General features: G+C 42.4%; 1 protein-coding gene across 2 annotated transcripts in view; it reads left to right on the forward strand.

Moving 5' to 3' along the window:
* The window catches only part of MCCC2 (methylcrotonyl-CoA carboxylase subunit 2), a 36,156-nt gene extending 20,426 nt beyond the window's left edge, over positions 1-15,730 (forward strand). For both annotated transcript variants that reach the window (XM_035099930.2, XM_060280223.1), the window contains 6 exons: positions 4,043-4,119; positions 5,368-5,434; positions 5,923-6,079; positions 6,609-6,723; positions 6,938-7,023; positions 15,495-15,730. In XM_035099930.2, the coding sequence (XP_034955821.1) occupies positions 4,043-4,119; positions 5,368-5,434; positions 5,923-6,079; positions 6,609-6,723; positions 6,938-7,023; positions 15,495-15,612 (620 nt within the window). In that variant the 3' untranslated portion in view covers positions 15,613-15,730. The remainder of the gene's footprint in view (positions 1-4,042; positions 4,120-5,367; positions 5,435-5,922; positions 6,080-6,608; positions 6,724-6,937; positions 7,024-15,494) is intronic.
* Positions 15,731-20,620: the final 4,890 nt, after the last annotated feature.

Genomic DNA, 20,620 nt, shown 5'->3' on the forward strand with positions numbered 1-20,620 from the left:
CCTTTTGACTGCCAGATCAACCTGGTGCCAGGGGCGACGATACCCCCAGCCAAGCTGTACGCCATGTCAGACCAGGAGCTGGAGGATCTGCGCGCTTTCATCGACAAGAACCTCAAGCGGGGGTTCATAAGGGAAAGCAAGGCAGCAGGGGGCAGCCCGGTCTTCTGGGTGGACAAGAAAGACACGCAACAGCGCCGTCTTGTGGTGGACTTTAGACGGCTGAATTCGGTGACAGAGCCAGTGGCTTTCCCCATGCCCAGAGTGGATGATCTCCTGACAGCGGCACGCAGGGGCAAGATTTTCACCAAGCTGGACCTAAGGGGGGCGTACAACTTGATCAGGATCCGGGAAGGAGATGAATGGAAAACCACGATGTTCACGCCTCTGGGCTCTTTTGAATATCTGGTGATGCCCTTCGGTTTGCAAGGGGGCTCAGCATGCTTCCAGGCCTTCATGCACCACGTCCTGGGGTCCCTCCTCTTCAGGAAATGCTTGGTCTTCCTAGATGACATCCTTATCTACTCGAATGACCCAGTGCAGCATGTGAAAGATGTCAGAGAGGTGTTGCAACGCCTGAAGGAGAACCACCTGTATGTGAAGCTGGAGAAGTGCAAGTTTCACACCAAAGAGGTGGACTTCCTGGGCTACAAGCTGTCAGACAAGGGGCTGGCGATGGACAAAGACAAGGTGCAGGCCATCCTGGACTGGCACAGCCCCAGGACGCGCAAAGATGCCCAACGCCTACTAGGCTTCGCTAACTTCTACAGGAAGTTCATCAAGAACTTCTCTCGCGTTACGGCTCCCATCACGGACTGCCTGAGAGGCAAGCAGAAGTTCAAGTGGACACCAGAGGCGCAAGCAGCGTTCGAAAGCCTCAAGAGAGTGTTCGCCTCAGACCAAAACCTGTTCCATGTGGTGCAGGACGCGCCCCTACGCATTGAGACAGATGCTTCTGAAAAAGCTGTGGGCGCAATTTTGTTGCAACTGGACGCCAACAGGGAGTGGAGACCCTGTGCCTTCTTCTCCAGGAAGCTGACACAGCCTGAACGCAACTACACAGTGTTTGATAGGGAACTTCTTGCGATCTACGCTGCGTTCCAGCACTGGCGACACTTCCTGGTGGGCGCAAAGCACCCCATCCAGGTGTGCACAGACCACAAGAACCTGGAGTTCTGGAGAACTGCCAGGGTGCTCAACCAGCGGCAAATACGGTGGGCAGAGTTCTTCTCGAACTTCAACTTCTCCATCCACTACATCCCGGGGGAGCAGAATGTCAGGGCGGATGCCCTCTCCCGCAAGCCAGAGTACATGGAGGAGGAGGCGCCACCAGCCCCAAGGCACATTTTCCCCCCGTCGGCATGGTCCTGCGGAGCAGCTGTGGTGAGCGAGGCAGAACTCACAGCACTGACGGCAGCGGATGAATTTGCCAACCGCATCTTCAGAGAACTGAGAGGGGGGAGGGAGCAGGCAAAAGACTTTGCAGAACGCAGAGGGCTGCTTTTCTACAAGGGTGCGCTGTACCTACCCACCACCCAGCTTCGCCGTACGGTCCTCAAGCAAATGCACGACAACCCTACAGCGGGGCATTTTGGAAGGGACAAAACCGCTCACCTAGTCATGAGACACTTCTGGTGGCCAGGGGTGCGGGAAGATGTTCGAGACTATGTAAGGGGCTGTATCACCTGCCAGCGGGCGAAGGTGGTCAGAGCAGCGCCACCAGGGTTGCTGGAGCCCTTAGCCACACCACACAGGCCGTGGGAAGTGGTGTCCATGGACTTCATCACAGATCTGCCTTCGTCCAGGGGTAAGACTGCAGTGTTGGTGGTGGTGGACCTCATGTCTAAAATGTGTCACTTTATACCGTGTGCCAGGGCAGTCTCGGCAGAAGAGACAGCCAAACTGTTTGTTGATCACATTTTCAGACTGCATGGATTACCTTTAAGGGTTATTTCGGATCGTGGCCGCCAATTTGTTTCCAGGTTCTGGCGGCGGCTCATGAACCTCCTGCAGGTGGAGGTCAGCTTGTCGACGGCTAGACACCCGCAGACCAACGGACAAGCGGAGAGGGTCAACGCCATTCTGCAGCAGTACCTGAGATGCTACGTCAGCCAGCGGCAAACGGACTGGGTGGATCGCTTGCCACTAGCAGAATTTGCCTACAACAATGCAGTGCACGTCTCCACAGGGGTGTCGCCCTTTAAGGCCAATTACGGGCGCGACCTCAGATCTTTCCCAGAGAGGGAGAGGGAGGAGGAGGAGGAGGAGGGCCCACAGGCTGAGGATTGGGCAGAGGAACTGGAGACGGTGCACCAGCAGCTCAGAGAACACTTGGAGAGGGCCAAGGAAGCGTACAAAAAGGGGGCAGATCGCCACAGGCGACAAGGGGAGGTCATCAGGGTGGGGGACAAGGTGTGGTTGTCCTCGGAGGGCCTTCCCACCAGAGGGAGGTGCAAGAAGCTGGCACCCAAATGGCTGGGCCCCTTCACGGTCACGCAACAGGTCAACCCGGTGGCATACAGGCTGGCACTGCCAGAGGACATGAGGGTGCATCCAGTGTTTCATAGATCGCTGCTGTCGCCGTACAGGGAAAGCAGCAGGCTCAGGGACAGCGAACAAACCCCCGAGGGAGGGGGGGAGAGGGAAAGCAGGGAGCAACTCAATGAGGCCACGGCCATCCTGGATTCAAGGTGGGGGGTGGGGGGCCTGGAGTACCTCATGGCATGGGAGGATGCTCCACCGTCCCAGAATGAATGGGTTCCCGCCACTCAGATACAGGAGGAATTCTTGGTGGAAGAATTTCACGCCCTCTTTCCCCACAGACCCAAGCCCTGGCACATGGAAAGGGAGGGGGAGGAGGAGGAGGCACGGGAGAACAGCTCACCATGGCGCTGGGAAGCGGAGTTTGAGGAACCAGAGGATGAGGTATGGGTGTCGCCAAGATCCACCCAGTCAGAGGAAGGAGCAGATTGGCAAAACATTTTTACCCCCACCAGCTCAGACGCCACGGACTTTTTGGGATTCCCGTCCTCCCAGGCGGAAGGGGGGGGCTCGCAGGACTGGGGGGAGGTGTTCACACCAACGGGATCGGAGAGCACCGAGTTTTTAGGCTTCCAGTCGTCACCGACACATGGGGGGGGCCTGGGGAGGGGTGAAGGAGAGCTTGGGAGGGGGGTGGATGTGAGGGACAGGGGATATCGCGAAGTCCCTCCCCTCCTGAGTTCAAGCCCGTCCCCGAGCAAAGGGGAAAGCAGGGAGAGTTCCGATTCCAGTGGGGAAGCAGGAAGTCGTGTCCGAGGCTCAGGCAAGGTAGAGGAGCCAGGGTCCCAGGTGGGACAGGAAGGGGCAAGTAAGGGGGGAAGACCCATCCCCCCAACTCCAGAATTACGCAGGAAGAGGAGGGGCAAGAGGATGGGTCTGCCAAAGCTTTTGTGTTGGAGAAAGACGCGCCAAAAGCCATTAGGAGGTTCTGAAACCGACTGACAACATCGCTCCGTGTAAATAGCAATGACTTGAGCACTGTAAATACGCAGCACCAATAAAAGAATAAAATGCAGAGCTGCGTAGCGTCGTTACTCTGAAGTAGTCCACTCCGGCCACTGTGACAGTTTGCTATGGACTTAGACGCTTCTTATGATATCAGAATCAAATTTGCATAATGGTTCCTGAGATCAAGGAGCAGATGCCATTTTGAATCAAGATGGTGAACTGAACCTTTCAAAACCACCTATTTTCTCTACTTATTTTAAAACTGAACTGATTTTTTGTCTTTTGTTTATAATTCCTGAGGAACGCGAGGTATGAAGCTGCTAATATTTAATACATTGGAATGTGGGTATGTTTGCCTTTTAAAAATATTTTGTAAGAGGTTGTGGAAAATTAACCATTCATATAATATATATGGAAGAATTGTGGCTGCAGGCCTGAAGCTCTTATTCTTAGAATACTGATTTCATTCAAAAGGTGTTGGAATGTTTTATGCTAGTAGCCTTTCATTGTGAGGTACATGTGCAATTTTCTCTTATTCTCATTTCCCCCCCTCTAGGATTTGCTCGAATATTTGGTTATCCGGTAGGAATAATTGGAAACAATGGTGTCCTCTTTTCAGAATCTGCAAAGAAGGCAAGTATTACATACGGTATTGAAGCTCTGCCTTCCAGATTTTCATTATTGCTGAGAACAAAGCAAACACCAAAGACTACATTCAAAGTGGGTAATTAATTACCTTTTTGGTAGTTACTTATGACAATAAGCATAACCAAGTCTTCAAAATAAAATAATTTTGTGTTTACATTTTCTGACATTTTAAGGCAGGGATGGGGAACCTGTAGGCTTCCAGATGTTGCTGGACTGGAACTCCAGTTGGCTGGGGAATTGTAGCCCAGGACATCTTCATGGCCGCAGGCTCCCAATCCCTGTTTTAAGGAAATATAATTACTCTTGCTGGTTTTAGATGTAAATTTGCCCAATACCCAAGACATTCTGTCATAGTTTTATTGTTTGGTTGTGTGTGTATGTAATAATACTGACTTACATTTCAGGGTTGTTGTAAGGGTTGCAACTAGTCAGGCATCCCCAAACTGCGGCCCTCCAGATGTTTTGGCCTACAACTCCCATGATCCCTGGCTAACAGGACCAGTGGTCAGGGATGATGGGAATTGTAGTCCAAAACATCTGGAGGGCAGAAGTTTGGGGATGCCTGAACTAGATAGTGCACGTGAAACGCTCTGAACATTTGTACAGATGCTAAGTATCATTATTAACAAAGTTATGAAAGCTTTTTCTCAAGACCTGCCACACTGCAATAATTTTTTTAGTCTAACCTGCTATTTTGTCACTCTTAATGGCAGTGATCTAACGTACTATTTCTAGCATTCAGTACCGTAGCAAACTTGTTTCCTCAGTTATTACCACCTACCATTTATCACATCCTTATGTGTTGAAACTTGCTTCAAAGCTATTTTAGCAGTTATCGGGGAATGAGTAACTTCTTCATGAATCAGCTGTTTAAGGAGATAAGTAACACTAATTGGGAAAAGTTGTTTTGTTCTGAAGCAATTTGAGAGTATTACTACAGTTGGAAAAAATAAGAGACAAGCTGATGCTCAGGTATAGGGTCATTTCCAATGGAGGGAATTGGGAAAGTGCAATTATGTGTTTGAATGTTTTTTTAAATTAAATATAAGCATTATATTTCATGTAAAAGATTGTGATTTTGTTATATACATACACACACACACACACACACACACACATATATTTATAGCAACTTGATAAAACTTTGTCATGGAAGCACCTATTGGTTTTACCAATAGATGGGATTGAAGATAAGCTCTCAGTAGATCAACTATCTTTTTACTGTCTTTACAGGGCACCCATTTTATTCAGCTTTGTTGTCAGAGAAATATTCCCATTGTGTTTCTGCAAAACATCACAGGTCTGTGACTCGTTATGATTTATGCAGCTGAATCTCAGGGCAAATCAATTATTTGGAGCTGCAGATTCATTGCATAGCCCTTGGGCAACTAAATATGTAGTAGGAATAAATATATTCCTATCCATTATTTATAACCTTTGCTTGTTTTTTTTAGGAGAGCTATAGAGCTGACATTAAGTAAAGTGTTATTAAAGTGTATTAAAATCTAAGCAATATATAATGACTGAAATTAAGAACAAGAAACCCTGCCCTGAATGTTACAATCAGCAAGGACTGTTATCTTAAAGTAAGAATAAATTAAAACCTTTATGAAAACCAACTTGGTAAAGCAGTGAGGAAGCTATTTTTGTCGTGTTTTAGTTGGGCCCAGTAAAGGTGTTACCTTACTGTTGCTTTTGGATTCTCTCCCCACCCCCTCTGTAATGGACCAGTAAGATTGCTTTGCAAAATTGTTTGACATTGGTTTTGCTACTTTTATAATTCACTAGGTTTCATGGTTGGTAAGGATTATGAAGCTGGTGGAATAGCAAAAGATGGAGCCAAGATGGTAACTGCTGTAGCATGTGCCAATGTGCCTAAAATAACAGTACTAATTGGAGGTTCCTATGGTGCTGGAAATTATGGGATGTGTGGAAGAGCATATAGGTAAGTACGTGTGGCCCAGGCAGACTATGCTACCTGTGTTTATTCGTTCAGAACACCTACACAGGTGAATTAGTGAATGCATACATTCGTATGTCCTACTCATTGTATTAGATCCCTTGGTCGTTCCAGTTACACGGTGCTCATGTCACTTTGTATGTGCAATGTTGCAGTATCCGGGCACAGAAACTAAAATACCCCTCCTTTATAGCTAGAAAAACTTGATGAAAATTTTGATGCTCACTGCAGGTATCAACAGCTTAGAGTTTATGGATAATTAAGCAGTATAACAACAATGCTAAATGAATTAAATAAATGGCATGGTTAAGGAAAATGGATCTTTGTTGCTTTCATATTATGCAAATCACAATGACAGTAAGGAAGTTTAGGCAGGTGATGGAGCGGGTCTTTGAAATTCTTCCTCTCCCTATGCCCCTCAAAAATAAAATTAAATTAGAATAATTCTGGAGTAGGGAATTTGGAAAAAAGCAGGAGATTTGTGCCCTGTTTTAGTTTGTTTTATCTTTTTCAGTCCCAGATTCCTTTTTATGTGGCCAAATGCTCGGATCTCAGTTATGGGAGGAGAGCAAGCTGCAATGGTTTTGGCTACAATAGCCAAGGACCAAAAAGCAAGGGAAGGGAAGCAGGTGAGTGTTGTCTGTTACTGACGTGGGTAAGAAGACAGGTGTAAATCAGGGAACGGGGCAGGGAGAGAGATGTGAGATTGAAACTTGCTGGTTCTCATTCTTGCCATGCTAACCTATGGCCTTATGCAACCAGTGTGCAATATCACTTATTAATATATAGAAGTGTAGCTCTTGCAGACTAAAATCCCACTTTCTTTCCATATCAATTCACTAGCTAACTGAAGAGGAGGAAAAATCTCTCAAAGAGCCAATCATCCGGAGGTTTGAAGAGGAAGGCAGTCCTTACTACTCTAGTGCACGGTAACATATAGATTATAGTTTAACATGCTATGGTGTTTTCCTTCCATGTTGGTGGTTATGATAAAGCTTAACCTGCAAAGATGTTGGATTGTCACAAGACTCAGACAGATAATGCATTACTCTTCCATTAGCGGAACAGAGACTTGATTGGATCAGGCCCTTTATTATAAACTGTTTTTTAAACATTGCTAATGTGCAAAGTGTTCAGTCCTGTGCACCCACAAAATTGGTAAATAACCCACACTCCAATTTAACAGATGAAATAAAGGGACCCCTGACCGTTGGGTCCAGTCGCGAACAGATGAAATACAGTCATACCTCGGTTTAAGTACTCCTCGGTTTGAGTATTTTCAGTTTAGGTACTCCGCGGACCTGTCTGGAACGGATTAATCCTCTTTCCATTACTTTCAATGGGAAAGTTTGCTTCAGGTTAAGTACGCTTCAGGTTAAGTACAGACTTCCGGAACCAGTTTATGTTTGTAAACCGAGGTACCACTGTACTGAGGTTCAAATATAATAACTCTAGTTAAGGCTATTCTGTGTACCTGAGGGGGATGTGAAGTCTGATAACCAAGGATCAAGCTCAGTACTCTTATTTACTAGCCGAAACTGGCTTTTCATGATCTGCTAGAGATAAATTTACATGGATCATTTTGTATTTTACTAGGCATGAGAGTAGCTAGCATCTCTTAAAATTACTAAAGCAGAGTGTATGTTTATTATGTTATTTAAAATCTTTTATTTAGTACAGTAATAGTAAGCCACATCTTTCTTGTGATACCGTAATTCAAGAAACACATTTGAAGAATGCTAGAGCTTTTATCTTCCAAAAAGCAAATAAAACTGTTTACCACAGAGGATATATTTTACTTGCATATGAATTACCACCTTGTAAATCTGATCAGCCAGATTTATTAAAAGGTGTTAATAAGTGTGAGTTTAAACACAAAACTTCACTGACTATTATTCATTATCCCTGTCCTACTGCCAACACCAAACAATTGCAACAACCCGGGGCGATCCTTTTTTTCTTGAGAGTTGACATAGCAGGCTGTGTTGCATGTTGTCACTAAGCCATTGTTTAGCATTCTGAAAACAAACTGCAATGAGCCTTACAGGGCTTGCTTGCTCCCATCTTCCCCTCTCCTGATCCCAAACAACTGCAAAGAGGTTAAGCTCACAGCTTGCCATGTTCTCTGAACCCAGACAAACTGTGACCAATGTTAAATATACCTGGTTGCAATAAATCAGCTTATTCAAACCACAGTCAACATTGACTGTAGTTTTGCAGGGTTCAGATGATAGGCTAAAGCACAGTTACACTAAAGCAGTAATTTCCTATCCATTGGCCATTCCAGAGGAAGAAAAGAGCTTGCAATCCTGAGGTTTACTACAATTTGTTCTCAGAATGCTAAACCATGGTTTTAGCATTAAAATCCAAATGCATCCAGCGTTTGTGAATTACTCAGTTCTCACAGACTTATCTATATAGTAGTAGCCTATCTTGTACTCCTTGCTGTCAACTGGAAATTCATGGTCTTTGATATAGATTGGCCTTAGCAATAAATACGAATCTGGGTGCTACATCTCAGTTGCAAAAATATGTGTGGTTAAACTGCTTGAGGACCTGGCTTTGTCTAGCTGTCACAAAACCTCATATGTCTCCCCAGGCCAGAAGGGACAAATAAATACATGTATTTTCATCTTTTATTATTGGATTATGCTGGAGTCAAGAAAGCTTCTCATTGAACTAATTACATTAAAGAAATTATCATCAGACTGTATGTGCTTAAACCAAATCCTTAATTTGGAGGTATTTCCCCCCCTCTCTGTGTTCTCTTCTTGGATATAATAACTGGAGGCCCTTTATAATTTTTATATGTGTCAAAGGCCTGAAAAATAATTGGATTTTTAAGCATGCAGTATGTGCATAGTTGTGATACAAGAAACATTTGCCTTTCAGTGGATGATCTTGTAAGCAGTCAATTAGTTATTGGTTGTACAAAGGTTATTTTAAGTTTAGGCTTTTAAACTTGTCTCTAATAAGAAATGTTCATTAATTGTGATGAAAAGGCTAAAAATTAGAGGCATTCCATCATTCTTTGCTTCTAAATTTGAGATCTTCATGAGAGAACATTTCAGACATGTTTGGTCTGCCTCTACCTATGCGAAACAAAATTAATTTTTTTAAAAAAATCCTTCCAGTAGCACCTTAGAGACCAACCAAGTTTGTCATTGGTATGAGCTTTTGTGTGCATGCACACTTCTTTAGATACCTATGCGGTGCTTGACCTTTTCAGTAATAAAGTATCTCTGATGCTCTTCAGATCCATCATTAAATTGCTGCATTGTTAAAGTACTTGGAAAAATAGGATCTACTAAGAACATTTCATATACAACCTCATTGAAAGGAATAGGACTTACACAAGGGCACAACTGTGATTGCATAGAATTTCCTGATAGTTTGTATCCACTGATATAATTGGGCAGTCTAGATTCCCTTTTCCAATTCAGCTTCTTGAACTTTGTTGAAGGTACCTCTAATGATCCCCTGCTTGTCATAAGCAGTGTTTTAGGTGGTAAAAGGTAAAGGACCCCTGGACAGTTAAGTCCAGTCAAAGGCAGCAACTATGGGGTGTGCCGCTCATCTCACTTTTCAGCTCGAGGGAGCCAGTGTTTGTCCACAGACAACTTTCCAGGTCATGTGGCCCGCATAACTAAACCGCTATTGGCGCAACAGAACACCATGGCGGAAACCAGAGCACACGGAAACACTGTTTACCTTCCTGCCGCAGCAGTACCTATTTATCTTCTTGCACTGGCACGCTTTCGAACTGCTAGATTGGCAGAAGCTGGGACAGAGCAACGGGAACTCACCTGTCACAAGGATTCGAACTGCTGACCTTTTGATCAGCAAGCTGAAGAGGCTCAGTGGCTTAGACCACAACGCCACCCGCAAGCAAGAGCTCCAAAAGCCTGTTTTCTGCACACAAATTATATGTACAGTACTTTATACCCTAAGCATTGAAATATACATCCACCAAGTGGAAGTGGAAATATTTCACCTTGACTAAATTAATCCTGGTGTTTCTAGTGGGTAAAAGTCTGTATGCTTAAGTTCAAAAGGAAAAGCCATCATTGTCTCAAAAGACACTAGTCTGTGCTACAAGGGTGTCAGAACTACAACGAGGCAAAAAAGGGGGAAGCTCCTCCTTTTATTTTACGATCCACCACTGACTCCTTTGATCCACTCTGGCTACTATTAGCGCCTGTGTGGCATTTTGCTGCTGCTCTTGCTTGATATAAGCTTAGGAAGTACTGTTTGTTTCATAAGAATATTTCCCTCAGAGCTGCAATATCAATACACAAATCCAGTTCTTTTTGACATTAAAAAAAGTTTTCTCATTGATTTGTGACATCAGAGTGATTTCTATAAAAGACATTAAGAGAATGCTAGATTACAAAGTCAAATAAAAAGAATTTTTATTGACATTATTATAAGGCCCAAGTATCTGAATCTTGGACAAATTTCCAGGACCTGTGTGAATCTGCAGTAGTGGATCCAGTGACATTTTTGGATCGAGACCATAAGAGATCAAGGCCAATTTGGTTTTTGTTTGACCCGCTTCTGGGTTAGGAATAGTGTGTGCTTAAGGGAGCACTGAATTGCCGGAATTAAGATTGCCGGAATTAAGATTGCCGGAAGAAATATCAACAACCTCAGATATGCAGATGACACAACCTTGATGGCAGAAAGTGAGGAGGAATTAAAGAACCTTTTAATGAGGGTGAAAGAGGAGAGCGCAAAATATGGTCTGAAGCTCAACATCAAAAAAACCAAGATCATGGCCACTGGTCCCATCACCTCCTGGCAAATAGAAGGGGAAGAAATGGAGGCAGTGAGAGATTTTACTTTCTTGGGCTCCTTGATCACTGCAGATGGTGACAGCAGTCACGAAATTAAAAGACGCCTGCTTCTTGGGAGAAAAGCAATGACAAACCTAGACAGCATCCTAAAAAGCAGAGACATCACCTTGCCGACAAAGGTCCGTATAGTTAAAGCTATGGTTTTCCCAGTAGTGATGTATGGAAGTGAGAGCTGGACCATAAAGAAGGCTGATCGCCGAAGAATTGATGCTTTTGAATTATGGTGCTGGAGGAGACTCTTGAGAGTCCCATGGACTGCAAGAAGATCAAACCTATCCATTCTTAAGGAAATCAGCCCTGAGTGCTCCCTGGAAGGACAGATCGTGAAGCTGAGACTCCAATACTTTGGCCACCTCATGAGAAGAGAAGAATCCTTGGAAAAGACCCTGATGTTGGGAAAGATTGAGGGCACAAGGAGAAGGGGACGACAGAGGACAAGATGGTTGGACAGTGTTCTCGAAGCTACCAACATGAGTCTGACCAAACTGTGGGAGGCGGTGCAAGACAGGAGTGCCTGGCGTGCTATGGTCCATGGGGTCACGAAGAGTCGGACACGACTAAACGACTAAACAACAACAACAAGGGAGCTTTAGTCATGATTCCTATGCCTGAGTCTCTGGATCTAGTTCCCTGCAGCTGCTTTTATAGATTCCAGTCACTGGATTTGAATTCTGTGCCTAGCACCCAACAAATGAAATTTCTGCTCATTTGTTGGGGATTTTGGGGAGGCAGATTCCAGTCTCCCCATCACTTCTTCAGCGGGTGATTGACGGTATTAACAGTGACAGTGTGCTGCATGCATGTGTGTATATATTATTTTGCAAATCACTCTGTATGCACACTGTGTTGTTTATATTGACACTGTGATCTTTGTACTATAAAATCGGGACTAGGGAGGCAGAACAGTGCTTTTTCAAAAAATGGAGGCACATTTCTTTATTAGCTCTGCATATAAATTATATCTCATTCTATGTACAGGATGTCAGTAGTCTGCTCCATAGTTGTATTTCCTCATCAAACGTGCCTTTCACATGCAGAGGTCTTAATTATCAAGAGTCATTAGCCAGACATATTTTTAATGAGCCTGATTAATCTGCTTTCAGGTCTCTAAAAGGAGTTTAATCAGTTTACCTTGTAATAAATGACATGAGCAGCTTTCTTCCCAAGCCTCTTTTTCTTGCAGAGGCCCTGTTATGAATTTTTTACAAGCAGAGATATGATTCATGGTCTCGCCATGGGGTTTGATGGGTTGCTCAATAATTAATGCTTTGTCCTGTTACAGAAGGCAGTTTTCACTAAACAAAGATAGGAAGCCACAGTGATTTGGAGAAAGTAATCTTTTATCTTATGGTGAAAAATCTTTCAAGTTGCCAAAAAAAATTCTATTTGCCATATCAAAATTGTGTTCTACAGATTTAAAGGATAGACAGATATTTTTCTTGTTATAGTGCTTTTTTTAAAGGCTAGACTTGGGCCAATAAGATTTTCTTAGAATACAGTCCTGGTCAGTGTTTTCATTTAATTTTGATACCTTGTCTAGAATATCAAAATGTGTGTTTTTTTAAATCCTGAGAGAGGAATTCATCTTTGGCTTCCAACAGGACCCCAAGAGGCTATACTGAGGTTAAAGCCAGAAGGATAAAGTGTAATTGAAAATTCAAATGAAAAGCACAGGGCAAAGCAGGTTTTTTAAAGTCCTTAAAACTACCAGGCAGAAGTGACTATGCCAAAAGCATCCTTGAACAATATGGTTTTTATAAGGAGTCTAGAACCGCCATCAAGAAAGAGCCAGCCAAGCTTCCCAGGGCAATTCACAGTCTTGGCATCATGAATGAGATGTGCTTCATACCCACCAACTGTTCAGGTGGTTGTGAAATTTGTAGCAGATCCTCTATTGAAAACCTGAGCAGAAGGATAGGATTGTGGGAGGATTGCATTTTAAGTATCCTGGTCCCAAACAATTGAAGGCTTTAAAGGTCATAGCCAGCATTCTGAATTGGGCTTGGAGATGGACCAGGGACCAATTTAGATGGTACGTAATTCACCAAGACATGTTACCAATCAATGTGTAGGAGCAACCAGATCTGCAAAAGCAATCCTGGCCCTAGACATACCTTAGACATTTAGAGCAGAGCAAAGCTGGAGCCATGCACACTCCCAAACTGCGAACCTAGTTCTTAGTGTATTGTTCAACCCCATCCAAAGTGGGTATCAATTATTCCCAACCACACAGTAGTGCTGCTAAGTACAGTAATTTCTAGACTCTGTTTTGCTAGTCTTAAGAACCCTCACTTTAAATGCTAGTGTGTTGTTCCTTCACCTACTTCAAAGTGTCGTAAGCCAGTCTGCTGCATTTGGGGGCTCCCCTCATTCTGCCATGGACTTCTGCTCCCAAATACTTCCCTGATATCAACACTCCAAACAAACTTCATATTTTAAAAGTTCAGGCCACTCGCATATTAAAGAAAAGTACTATCTTTAGTTAGTTAGTTAATTAGAAAAAGATGTGGCTAAAGGATATATGTATTTATTTTTTTAAAAAAAGCCAGAAGCTAAAAGATAAATGAAGAGGAGCTAAGATGCAGGAGCACATTGCAACAGAGAGAGCATGCTGCTTGGAAATCTCACATCTAGTAGTGCTAAGTTTGAATAATCTTTTAAGGAGCTTGAAAAAGGTCAAAGAACAGCTGTTATGATTGTAAGTGTAACAGGCAAAAGCAAACCAAGACCATCTCCAAGACCTGATAGGGTTAGGCTGCCATAATGTTTTCATGTACAAATGAAGTTTGGTTTGTCCTGTTCTTTAGGAATATTAACACTCTGGAAGCGGGCTGCACGTTTTCTGCATAATTAGATTTAAAAATATAATCTTCAGACAATAAACAGTTGAAGGCTTGATTCTTTAGCCAGAGGAAAATACCTTATTCTAACCATTCAGTTCCGACTGCTTATTCGCAGATGAATGTTCTAAAGCACTTGTTTTCCAGATGGCCTGCTCTCTCTTACTTCCTGCCCTCTAAAATAATAATCAAATGAAATTACTTGAGAGATCTGTATGATCAGTTTATTGACTTTGCAACTGGCTAGCACCTACTGGCTTCCACACACTCAACATAAATCTAAAATTTAAATGAATGGATGTACTCAGCATTGGGATAGAGTGCTTTTGTTACCTTCTTTTTTTAAGTTTTGAATCCATTGCTTTAAGGCAATTTGTTATGACTTGGATTAGTTTCCATTAATTTCCATTCTTCAACAAAGAAGATTAATGAAATGATTGTTGGCAGGGCATTACAAAGAAATGTCTCACCACTTTCTATATCTTTGAGTTGAATGCGAAAACCATATTTACTTTACATTTAAGCCTAGTAATTAGTCATAATTTACATTTCATTTCCTCTTTGGAGAACAGATATTGTAAAAAAAAAGTGTGTGTGTGTGTATGTGTACATGTGTACATGCTGGAGGAGATTTGAAAGTTTCTTTGGATTGTGCACTATATGTGTGGGATAGCGTAATACAAAACTAAATAGTTTTGTTCAAATTTGTTGAATAATAATAACAATAATAATAATAATAATAATTATTATTATTATGATTAACTGAATGTATATACCGCCCTATTGTTTTTGTGTAAACCGCTTTAAGATTCTTGTTACATGTTTGTGTGTGTGTGTGTGTGTGTGTGTGTGTGTGTGTGTGTGTGTGTGTGTGTAAACAAACAAACACTGGGTTTAGAGCATAGTTGTCAGAAGGGCTGACCAATGCCTGTGATTCGCATCCAATTCTTGCACAAAAGACTTTTCCTTTAAAAGGTTCCCTGTATGGAAGCTCCTGGATAGGTCTGCCTGAAATTCAGAAGGCTTTATCCTCTAAAAGAGGGGCTTCTTTGCATGCAAATTTCATCCACATGTGGAAAATAAAAGTGATACCCCTTTTTGGATTTCCCTCTTACAGTCAGTGGTGGTGAAACAGGTTCAGATTTAAAAGTCCAGATTTTGGCCTGAATAACAAATCAAATTGGGAGAACACAAAGTGCATTCAAAACAGATCTGAAATGTGCTATTTCCACATACTGCAGATACGGGTGAATGTTGTGGTCACTGCAACCTTTAGCCTTTATGTTGATAGGTGGTGGTGGTGGTTGTTATTCCATTGTAGTTTGACTATAGAAAAGTTGCATTCTCCTCTGTTACATAGTTGTCACTTTTGGTTTTTTTGCTTTTCTAATGGAAATACTGGTTAAATATTGAATGACTGACAGGATCTATAGCAGTTTCAGGATGGAATCGTAACTGAATAGAATCCATTGGGATGTTGTGGCCTTTAAATGTAGCAAAGCTACGTATGTGGGAGCCACATGGCACAGTGCAGATTCTACTATAGTCTACTGCCCATGTAATGGTGTCACTTAAATGCTACTACTAGCAAAATGTAGTTAGGTACTATGCTAAAGGTTCCATTTATTGCTTATTAAACTGAAATAGCTTTCTGTGTCACTTGCAGTAAAAATGTAACCCTTTATTTTTGCTTTTTTTTCTCAGTCTGTGGGATGATGGAATTATTGACCCGGCTGATACAAGACTGGTTTTGGGTCTCAGCCTGAGTGCCGCACTCAATGCACCCACCCAGAAGACAGAGTTTGGAGTTTTCCGAATGTGATTTGGATGGTCTGGCAGTGGCACCTCTGGATTATTAATATGATTTTAATTAACAAATCAAAAAGATAAAATGGGCTAAAAAAATCAGTATATCAAATAAAGATTTGTGCAATACTGTAGTTGGGTTTTATTATTATGCATACTGAAATCAGACTTCATATGATACTGCTCTAGTAATTAGACAGGTAATTGTGGCATTTTTGTAAAAAAAAGGGGGGGGACAATTTATTAAATAATTGAAATTTGATCCACAAATATCTTTCCCCCATAACATTCAAATTTGCATCTAGGGCATATAAATGATTCAGAAGTCAGACAGCTTGTACATCTTCATTAATTTAATTTAAATAGCCAGGCATCACACACACCTTTATATATTTTAGTTAAACTAAAATGAGCTATATTAACAGTGAGTAACAATGAGTAGGTAAGAAAGAACAAAGCCATATATCTTAATTTTGCTGTACAATCATTATATTTCTCTTACACAGATGTTATTTTGTCACTAATGTTCCTCTCCTCCTTTGGTGCCCCACCTGTAACGTACAGGGTGACATTCAATGATGTCTTGCCACTTGCCCAATGGAAATATGCTTGCACAATGGGAATTGCAGTCGTCGTCCCCCCCGCCAGCCCCCATGTGCCCCTCCCAAATTATTTTGGTGGGAGGAGAGAAAGAAGAAGCCCCACCATGTATAAATGAACACCTGCTTCCACTATGTTGGGTCTCACCCACAGCATTTAATAGCAGAAAAGACTTGGACTCCAGCAAAGATTAATTGCCTTAATGGGAGGAATTTAAGATAATACAGTAAAACCAATGGGAGCTGCTTGATACTTGGCATTTTTGAACCTTGTATCGTATTCCATAACCCACTCCATAGCAAGGCAATCTGTTCCAAGACACAGCTTTAGTCCAAATGTGTTCAGGCATAATTTAAATGAAACTAGATTTACTACATTGTTATCTAATTGTAATTCTCCCCAAGTTACATACTCAAATAATTAATGTTTCCTTGGAAGGCAAGAGTGTGCCCTGTGAAAATATGCACTCAGAAAGGCAACGAGTGATGCCCAGTGGATTGCCGGATGGTGTGCCAATGACTTCTGGCTAAAGCTGGGTCAGAGCATTCAACTCCTGCTGACGTCAACAACACTCACAAAATATGTGAAGGCATGAAGAAAGCCTTTGAGTCAACAATCGGGAAAACGTCACTGTTGTAAACCTTGTTGGGAGAGCATCACAGACCACAGCAAGCAGATGAAGTGATGGGCAGAGCACTATCAAGAACTGTACTCCTGGGGAAACATGGGTCTCTGACACAGCAATCAACAGCAGCCAGACTCTGTGTGCCTTGGAAGAGCTAGGTGTCCCTCCCTTGACAAGCTGAAGAACGCCATCAACTTTCAGGCATGTGAAACCCCAGGACAGGATGGAATCCCAACAGAAGTGCTGAAAGCTGAATTCCTCCCACATGATACACCTCGACAGCCTCCTCTTGTGTTGTCCAGAACAAGGCATTGTGACCCTCTGCATCAGGCATCCCCAAACTTCGGCCCTCCAGATGTTTTGGACTACAGTTCCCATCATCCCTGACCACTGGCCCTCTTAGCTAGGGATCATGGGAGTTGTAGGCCAAAACATCTGGAGGGCCGCAGTTTGGGGGTGCCTGCTCTACATGAACAAAGGTGACCGCCGTCACTAACAGCTACAATGAAATCTCCCTGTTGTGAACTGTGGGGCAAGTCTAGTTCTCAACAGATTACAGTGAGGTTCTGTATCTACAGCAGTGACGAGGTAGTATGACTACTGGGAGGAGAGCCAAGAGAAGAAACGCTATGGAATGTCTGCTGCAGCACAACTGGATGCCTTGATCTGCCCCAGTTGCAACAAAACATATATTTCATATTGGTCTCTAGAGCCACAGCAGGTGCCGTAGCTCTCCAGCCATTTGACTTCACCCCAAATGGTGTAGTCTTCCATTGTCTCCTGAAGACAGATGGATGGCAACAAACAGGAGGACGGGGAGGTACCAACTGCCTTGAAGGAGGCAGTGATGCCTTCTCTCCTTGCCTTGACCAAGAAGTGTTAGACAATTATTTCTTAGTGGTGAATATCCTTTTTAGAGGCAAGGTGTTGGAGAGGGTGCTGGCGGTGTAGCTTCTGGCATGCTTGGAGGAGACCTATTACCTGGATCCATTTCATTCTGGCTTCAGGAATGGATGGTCATTGGCACTGAAACAGCCTTGGTTACCTTTGGTTGATGACATTTGTTACGAGAAAGATGTGGAAGTGTGGCCCTGCTTGTTATTGACTTCTCGGCAACTTTCAGACCATAGTAACTTCTGGAAAGGCTTAGCAAGGTGGGACTTGGGGGCACAACACATTTGTGGTTCTGATCCTACTTCCCAGACTGTAAATGGAAGTACAGTGGAACCTCGGTTTATGAACACCTCGGTTTATGAATTTTCGGTTTATGAACACCGCGGACCCATCTGGAACGGATTAATTCATTTTCCATTACTTTCAATGGGAAAGTTCGCTTCGGTTTATGAACGCTTCAGTTTATGAACAGACTTCCGGAACCAATTACACCCATGCTTCAGTTTATGAACATTTCAGTTTAAGTACTCCGCGGACCCGTCTGGAACGGATTAATCCACTTTCCATTACTTTCAATGGGAAAGTTCGCTTCAGTTTATGAACGCTTCAGTTTAAGTACTCCGCGGACTGTCTGGAACGGATTAATCCACTTTCCATTACTTTCAATGGGAAAGTTCGCTTCAGTTTATGAACGCTTCAGTTTATGAACAGACTTCCGGAACCAATTGTGTTCATAAACCGAGGTACCACTGTAGTTATAGAAGGGCAACTCTGAGTGCCATGGGGGATGTTCTATGGTGTTGAACAGGATTCCATCTTGTATCCCATGCTTTTTGATATCTTTCTGAAGCCACTGGCTGCTCTGATCAGGAAATTTGGCGTGAGTATCAGCAATATGTAGATTAATTTTATTTTATTCAGAATATTTATATCTCACCTTTCCAACAGAATATTGCTCAAGGTGGATAACAGTAAAAAGGAAATTCATCAACCTAGAGACTGTTAAAAATATGTTGGTTCTTATGGTGAGAGGCGCTCCTTTCTATTGGGGTCCTGAACCACATAAGACTTCATAGATAAAAACCAGCACATAATATTGGGTCATCTTTCCTATTCTAAGCACATTCTTCTGGGCTGCAGACAATGCCTCATAGAACTATTTGCCAGATTACTTGTCCTTTAGTTGCAGGGAGTGGGAAGACTACTTTCTGATCCCAGGCCTTTGCTGCAGAATTACATCCTTAGCTTGCCAAGGTTCCCACAGAGAGTGGTAATTAAATCCCTTCTTGAGCTGGGAATAATTCATCAATAATCTTGAGATGTAGATAATGAAAAAGGATGCATTTCTACAGACTTCATACCTTGCAAATGTTACCTCCTGGTTGCTTATTATAAGATGTAGGAAATTATTAATTTTCACTGTGTTGTCATATACATATGTAGTCTTGACTCTCAGGCTGGGGTTTTGTTTAGGGTTTTGTTTTTGCGGGGAGGAGGGGGTTGTTATTGATAGTATTTGTAAATATATTTTAGATACTATGGTTTATGTGGAAATTGTTCAATTTGGTCGTGTACTTTTTGACATTTTTATTGTTTAAAATGGTGGCATACAAATAAAATTATGTATATTAGGTAACATTTGGTTTTATTCATTGAGAGTGCATTAAAATATTAAGGAGCTAGGCCTGTTATGGTTGAGGAACAGATGCAATTCCTTGGGGGGAGAGTACAAGGGATAGTATCATAGAGTCATAGAGTAGACCCATTAAAATTAATAGTCTTGTTAGTTGTGGCTAACTTAAATAATTTATTTCCATGCCCTACTAAAGTAGGACTTAGATGGATACATCCCAAGTTGCATCCGCAGACGAGAGTCTAAAACTCAGGGCTTTTTTTCAGCTGGAACTCACTGGAACTCTGTTCCGGCACCTCTCAGGTGGGAGCCATTGCCATTATTAGAGAACAATTCATGCTGAGTTCTGGCACTTCTTTTTCTAGAAAAATAGCACTGCCTAAGAACATGGGCAGTTCTTGATAGAACTGGTTATTTTGTGTGAGTCATGTAAGTGAGATGTGATTTAAGTGCTTGTTTTAAAATTACTTGGCATTACACGGTTGGTTAATGAGATAAGTTAGACCTAATCTATAATAGCAATTTATTTTGAAGTCCATAGTTGAGCAGTCATTGCAGTTTCTAAATGTTACATTCACTGCCAAGCCTTAAAGCACCTTACCTCCACCACCTCAACTCTATCCTGTTTTATAAATTGTATAACCAACAATCCAAAACAATTGGAAATGTGTGTCCTTCCAAAAGTGGAGTACAACTCTCAGCAGAAGTCATGGGCCTAGCTTGGTGATATTTAGATGCTTACAAAAGACAGCTTTGTTTACAAAGGCTTTTCCTGAAGTGTAACTCAGTCATTTATGGAAAAATCAATTTTACATTTCATGAAATGTTTTTGTTGTTTTTTGAGTTTTGTTTGGATAGTTCTATTGTTACAGAATTTGTTGAACTGATTTTCTTGTTCTTGGAGATTGTGCTTCTGTGTTTTACTTTGTTTTTACCCTGGACACAACTTTGATGGCTTTATACCATGAAGCTGTCTATAAATTTGTTTAATAATAATACTTATTAAATTTTTGACCATGTACTATGTAGGCTGGGGTTGGTGAGGGTTGGAGTCCAAAAAATATCTGACCACAGCCTCCCTATCCCTGACCTATACCAAAAAGCCATTTTAAACAACATATTACAAACATGCAGGATGCAGACTGCCCAGTACCACTTACAGCTTTCATTTGTAACAAGAGAAATGCTAGACTGAAGGCCTAGAGCCACCATGACCATTTTCCTTGGCATGATGACAACTGCATAATGTAGACTGCAAAGTTATTCCCCCCA

Source organism: Zootoca vivipara, chromosome 11 (genome assembly GCF_963506605.1).
Source record: "Zootoca vivipara chromosome 11, rZooViv1.1, whole genome shotgun sequence".
Lineage (NCBI taxonomy): Eukaryota > Metazoa > Chordata > Lepidosauria > Squamata > Lacertidae > Zootoca > Zootoca vivipara.